General features: G+C 43.0%; 1 protein-coding gene across 1 annotated transcript in view; it reads left to right on the top strand.

The window, feature by feature from the left end:
* The window catches only part of kptn (kaptin (actin binding protein)), a gene marked incomplete at its 5' end in the record, with an annotated part of 17,334 nt that extends 13,763 nt beyond the window's left edge, over positions 1 to 3,571 (top strand). The window contains 1 exon segment of the mRNA XM_014023708.1: positions 2,705 to 3,571. Within this exon segment, the coding sequence (XP_013879162.1) occupies positions 2,705 to 2,848 (144 nt within the window).
* Positions 3,572 to 7,004: the final 3,433 nt, after the last annotated feature.

The following is a 7,004-nucleotide window of genomic DNA, read 5'->3' as shown; positions in this document are numbered from 1 at the left end:
GTGTGTGTGTGTGTGTGTGTGCGCACGCTGCTGTGTTGCGCAACCGGCTCATCCATCCATTCCGAGTCTGAAAATATTAACTTTGCGCACGAGTTTATTACCACAATTACTGTAAACACAGAGGAGCTAAAATGTTTGGTAGAACATAGATCTTAGTTTATTTCATAGCTGATATGAAGAAACGAGTCTCTGCGCCTCAGTAGAGTTCACATGAAGTGACGTGATGTTGGAGAATCCCCACAAACGCTGCGCCGCAGCCTTTGTGTGCAGTCTGTTTGTCTGTCAAGCTTTTGCTCTYSTDCTTACAGCATTTTCACAAGTTGTAAAGTGTACTTCCACGTGTCATTTTGAGAAATCTACAACAACATAAACGCAAAGGTGTGCGAGGGTGCGCGCTCCAGAGCGTGACCATAACTCAGCATTTAGAATCAGATGGATGAGACGATTCCATTGGTCATGACTCTGCTTTGGGTGGACTGATATAGTCCGATGGGTCTGCCAGCTCCCTCTGGAAAGCTCCTGTGGAACCCCAGTTCAATCGCTGCTGCTGCACGTGCACGCGTGACGCATGTGGCTACTCGTTGCGTCGCGCTCCCAGAGCGCAGCAGTGCCAAACTAAAAAGATTTTTCCTCAAAACGGCTGATGAGCCACTCGTCATCAGAAAATTCTATCTGTTTATAAATAAAAGCTCTGTGTGTTACACTATTTATTATATCCTCCAGTAAGGCTGAATCTGTTCCTGTTAAATGTATTTTTGGCACAACTTTGTGCGTCCTTGTGAATGTAATAATTGTTAATCATGTGTGTCTGGTGTGAACAATAATCATTTTCACATCATGAACAGTTTCTCAGAATCACCTCTAAGTGTCGCCAATGGAACCAGAACCACAGAAACGTGTGACACCAGCCCTGGAGTTGGCGTGGGGCTGCGCACATTTCCACGTTCAGTTCAGTTTCGATACATCCAGAGTTTTGTGTGGAAAATGACGCACGCAAGGTTTTTGTGCGTACGCACCGTTGATACATGAGGCCCCTGTATATGTGTCACTGCATCATCACGTCTAACGGGTGGCACTGAATCTACACTTCTTACAGGTGTACCACTGCATCCACATGTCTTACAAGAACCCTGTTCCAACACACCTGATTCAGTCATTAAATTACCTCTTCCAAGTCCTACAGAAGCCTGATAATCACCCATTCATTCAAATCAGGTGTGTTGGAGCAGAGAAACAAGTAAAACATGCAGGGCAGTGGCTCTCGAGGACCAGGGGTCAGATTTATAAAACTGGCGTACGCACAATATGAGCCCAGAAACTTGCGTACGCCACTTTTCAGGCCAAGGTTGTGATTTATAAAATCCAAACTTGACGTGAAAATGTGCGGTGCCTCAGCCAGCTCTGACCCATGCGTACGCTCATTTTGGAGACGTGAAACTGCGACACAGACGGTGAAGTGAGGAATTAGAGCCACACTGTGGAATGATCACTGTCAGATATTTAATTTACCTTCATCAGACTTAGATTTTTTATTCAACTTTATCATCAGCTTTCTTAACAGTAATATTTATGCTTCTGCTGCTGAGCCAGAAGATCTTTGGAATAAAAAACTTAAATCTTAAATAAACGTTAACGCATCCATTCATCTGCTTCCTCCTCAGATGACCCCGACCCACAGACCCCTCTAAGACAAGAGAAATTTCAACTGAACGACAGCAAAAGTCATGCTTTGGGTACTAGCAGGGCGCTTCCACCCTCGCCAGTGTGGATGTTATAAAACTTCACTTTTTAAAAACCGTATTTGTCGTATTTGTCTGCCGCAGATAACAGAGCAGAGAGTGGGAGGACGGGGGAGAAGAGCGGTGAACTTAACTTTGTCTGACTTATTTTATTTATCGTCCTCGGACAGAAAATTAATTTGAAGCTGAGTTTTTGAAATAAATCGTTAGATTACTCTAAACATCTGTAAACCTGCAAAATGAGGGAAAATCTGTGTAAATTACAGACATTCTTTTCATGTGAGCAGTTGTCAGCACCTGTCATCCTCCAGAAGCACCATGGAGCGTGTCTGAGCCAATCATTGATCAGCTGACTGATTTAAATACATCTTAACATTCATGAGGTACTTTACATTGACTGTTTATGGTTGAATGTGGGCGTGTAGAGGGTAGAACCTGAGGCGGGACCTCGTGCGCAAATTATGAGGCACAGCTGTGATCTATAAAGGGAAAATGCGGTGAAACGTGCGTACGCACGGTTTTATTAATCAGATTTTTTTTGGCGTACGCCATTTTCGTCTTTTGAACGTATATTCATTTTTAGTATGGTTTCCACGCAATCCTTTATAAATCTGACCCCAGGACTGTACAACCCTGAAACTAGATGGATCTTGATAAACCGTGACATCTCAGTCTTCCTGTGACATAAGAGCTTAGGTCAGGAATCTGCTATCCTCTACTGGCTGCAAACAGAAATGCCACCATTCTGTATTTGTTCGTTGTTTTATTTCATTCATAAAAAGTTGTTTTTATTGTAGCAAGAAAGGTTTTTCTTTATTTCTGTCCTGCCATGTAAATAAATCTTATTCTTGCTTTTAAAAGCGACCAACTCTGGACAGTTTGATCTTTGCCTTCACACATCTGTTGTCTCATATCTTCTGTCTGATCTGTTCTTACATGATGTCTCTGTCTTTTTGTCTTCTCAGCACAGTCTGACTTGCACTGCTGATCTGGTCCTGAGTAGACTCGCCCAGAGGGTGTTGGCGCTGACTTCCAGCTCCGAGGCTGCAGAGACGAAGGAGACCAGCGTCTCAGCTCAGATCCAGGAGGACACCTGTCAGACACCTTGATGTTAACAAAAAGATGGCATTTTGTTGACGTGTGTTAGTGTGCTGTGTGACGACATCACAGCTGAGGCTCAGTGGACTGAGCTATGGCTTCAGGTTCTTGATTCTACCTTCATTCCTTCAGGAGGAATCTGTTCTCAGTCTAATCCAGGCCCAGATGGAGACTGGACCCTGCAGCTCCTCAGGGCTCCCAAGGTGACCCCAGACCAGACAAAAAAACTTACAAAAACATATACATGCACACACACATTTAAATAAGTAGAAGGATACACAGGCTCATAAACGTTGTGGTATTTGTACCACCGTACCATCAAAGGAGTTCTCAGACAGGGACATACCCAGAAACCTCCAGATGCAGGATTCTAGGAGGGCTCCTGATTGGATGCTTGAATCTGCTCTCTGCGCTGACCTTGGCCACCCTACAGAAGACACTAACTACAGCTGCTAGGATCCAGGATCTGGTTCTGTCTCACTCCATCGTGACCTGCTGACCAGAGGTGAGGGTTGAAAAGTAGACGAACCAATAGAGAGCTTTGCCTCTCACAGGGTTAACAAATCAGGGTTATCAAAGGTCATAAAAAATTTCATTGTAACCATCTTGAAGCCTTAAAAATCTTAAATTCGTGTTCATTCATACGTTGCTATTTCTATCAACCTTGGAAGATGTGCTGGTGGCTTTGATTTGTTCCGTGTTGCACACAGGATAAATTATAGAGATGTGTTTTATCTTGTGTCCTCTAAGTCTTGTTTTATTGTACAGCATGGTGGTTGGTTGGTTGGTTGGTTGGTTGGTTGGTTAGTATTGTTACGGTGTTAATATTAAAAATAACCAACTACAAAGCTGTGACACTGAGAACAAGTACAGAACTGGGTGGTCCAACTTTGTTACTTAAGGTCTATGATGTGGGGTTGCTGCAGTTGGTCAGTTCTAGGTTCAGCTCAAAGAATGAGGTCAGCTGACCACCGGAATATACTGAAGGACCAGGTTATTCCATCAATGATTGGTTCTTCCCTGGTGGCACAGCCATCTTCCAAGATGACAATGCCAGGATTCATGGGGCTCTTATTGTGAAAGAGTGGTTCAGGGAGCATGAGACATCATTTTCACACATGGATTGGCTCCACAGAGTCCAGTGAGAATCTTTAGGATGTGCTGGAGAAGGTCAGACTCTACCATCATCAATGAAAGATCTTGATGAAACATTAATGCAACACTGGATGAAGAAAATTTGATGACTTTGTTGACGATTATCAAAACAATAACGCAGAGAATGTGACATCGTCAAAGCTAAAGGTCCAACCAAATATGACCGTTTTTTGGTGGTGACTATTTTTTGGCCAGGCAGTGTATATCTCTGTGTTTGTGGATCAACTGGATCTGAATGGAAGGATCAATTAGACTTTGCTGAAAACACAGTGATCAGACAGTGTCTCTGCATTTGTGGACTTCACACAACATCTTAAAGACACTTGGCATATGAGGGGGCAGCCAGGTCAAGGTCCATTTTTCCTGTCCAGCAGCACCAAGTAAGAGCAAAGCTGCAGAAAAGAAAGCTGGACTTCTGAATCGACCTTAGAACAAAACATTTAGGCTCTGATTTATCAAAGGTTTGGGTGTGGGGAATATGGGAGAGAAAGGCAGGATTTAAAACGGCCCAGACTATTTCCAAGTCAATCACCCATGGGAGGGTGAGTACACACCACCCTTTGTTACTTTGAAATAAAAAAATGGCGAAAGACAGTAAAAATTTCTTCTTGTAGAAAAGTACAGGACAAGTTTTAAAAAGTAAAATAGTGACAGATTTTCCTCTATAAATACTAACAGTGAGTAAATCAGATAATCAGAGAATGGATTTATAAAATAGGCTCCATATGACAAACAAATGTCCTGTATTTATAGTCCTGGTTTATAGTTTCTGTTACCCCCACCCTGCAGTGAAGAGGTTGGGGTGTCTGTGGTTTGAGTCTCAGAGAGATCAGATGCGTTTGACCAAACTTTCAGAATCTATTCATGTGTTGTGTCAGGGTTGAGTTAGTTTGACAGCTCATCAGGGAGGATCAACTGACTTCATGACACCAGGTGGTGTCTGCATTGATTCAGACAGCTGACAGGTTGAACATCTGTAATTTGTAGTAATAGTACCAGTCTAACTAAAGGATTTTGTTCCAGTGTTTGTGGTGCTGAAGCTGTTTCATGTTTCATCTCAGATCCCAGCAGCTGTCAGACCACATATAGTTATTTTTAGATTTGAACATTTTACATCATCATTACATTTAAATTATTCTGTTCGTGAAAAATATACAAGTTTAGCTCACCTAGCTTCTCTGGTGGGAATCTGGCCCCTCATGACCAAAGTAAGGAGAGGATGTCTGAGCCTGCCTACAAGGAACACTGCACTGAAGAGCAAATGGTCCAGTGACCCAGTACACACCAGGCAAACCATACCCAACTGGAATGAAGGGGTTTGTCTTGACTGCACCACCTGGGCTGATCTCAGACTTTGTGGTCTGCCAAGACAAGACTAGACCTCATAGTTGCAGGAGGGAAGGACATCAGAGAACAAACTGTTCTTCATTTGGCAGAGCCTGTTCCCTAACCGTTCCCGAGACCTGTTCTTTGACAGGTTCTTTACAACAACCAATCAACACCACGATGACACAAGGGCTGATCAGGGCTGGACCCCTCATGAACCACGAGATAAATGGTTTGAACTTGTATTTTATACTGTACATTAAGTCCCTCCGGACACACTTTACACTTATAAACATTCACCTATTCACACACACATTCAAACTGATGGTGGTAAGCTACATTGTAGCCACAGCTGCCCTGGTGCACACTGATAGAGGCGGGGCTGCCATGCGCTGGCACCACCGGACCCTCTGACCAGGGTTCCAAAGGAGTGTAAGATCATAGGGGATAAACACTTCAACAAGAAAAGAAGAGGAGCATCAGAGATGTGCACAAAGTTCAAGGTGTTCCTTTGTGTTTTCATGAAGGGGACTTGTTTCTTGAGATTTCATACCAAATAATCTGTTGAGCAGCAGCATCAACAGCGCTGAACTCAAAGGAATGATGTTGAATGGAGTCAGATGTCATCTCTGTTCATTCAACAGCAGAAATGAACATCTGACATTAGTATTACTGCTTCTCAATCACTTTCTTCTCACACTGAACCAGCGTCGAGGAACTCTTATAAAAACATACACTTAAATAAAAACCGTTATATATACCTTCATGTATAAAAAGTGGACTAGCGCCTCACAGTGGTCAAATTAAATCATTGCACCTCTAACTAAATGCAGTGAACATCACAACTTGACACAAACCAAATACCCTGCATTTACCTGAAGATCCTGTGCTGCCTGTGGAAATACTCACCTGTGGATGTTACTCACCTGCCTGTCTGCCTCTTGCTAATGGTGAATGCTTACCTGCTCAGTCCTCCTGTCTGTCACCACCTCTGATGGAAAACAAAGCCTCACTTACCTTTGTGGATCCGTGCCCTTCCCTCAGAGTGTCCTCGTTCTCAGGACACTGTAAGAAAACCAATTTACCTGAACAGTCTGCTCCTACTGATACTCGGCAGTCTCCTTCCTTTTCAGCCCTGGACTCCTGGTCCTGGTCCATCTCTCACTGTAAATAAAGTTTACTTTTTGTATTCTCTGCCTCCTGAGTCTGCCTATTAACCCTCACTCTCATTTGACTTACCTGAAAACCTGATGAGGACTGGTCCAGGTGTATTTTCCTCTGTAAGAGACAAAGGAAACACGTTACTGATAGAAATAATTACAGTTTAATGGTGTTCTGATGTTCACTGTAGTGGACACATATCTAAATAAAACTTTTGTTTTAATAGTAGTTCTCTGTATTATAATTATCTCACAATGACTGGGGAAATAAAAGGGCCGGCTGTGGCAGAGTGGAGTTGTCTTCAAATACAAGAATTGGTGGTTCAAGTCCACTACTATTCAGTCGCATGTTGAAATGTTCTTGGGCAAGACATTACCCCGCTGCCTTTTTGTGTCGCATCAGTGTATGAATGTGATTTAAAAGCATTATCTCTATTATCTTTGAAGCTATCTAGACCAGTGGTTCCCAAACTTTTTATCTTCTGACCCACAAAATATCCATGGCAAAAACTTATGACCCCAAATA

Source organism: Austrofundulus limnaeus, unplaced genomic scaffold (assembly GCF_001266775.1).
Source record: "Austrofundulus limnaeus strain Quisiro unplaced genomic scaffold, Austrofundulus_limnaeus-1.0 Scaffold388, whole genome shotgun sequence".
Taxonomy (NCBI): domain Eukaryota; kingdom Metazoa; phylum Chordata; class Actinopteri; order Cyprinodontiformes; family Rivulidae; genus Austrofundulus; species Austrofundulus limnaeus.
This window is presented reverse-complemented; position numbering and strand designations above follow the sequence as displayed.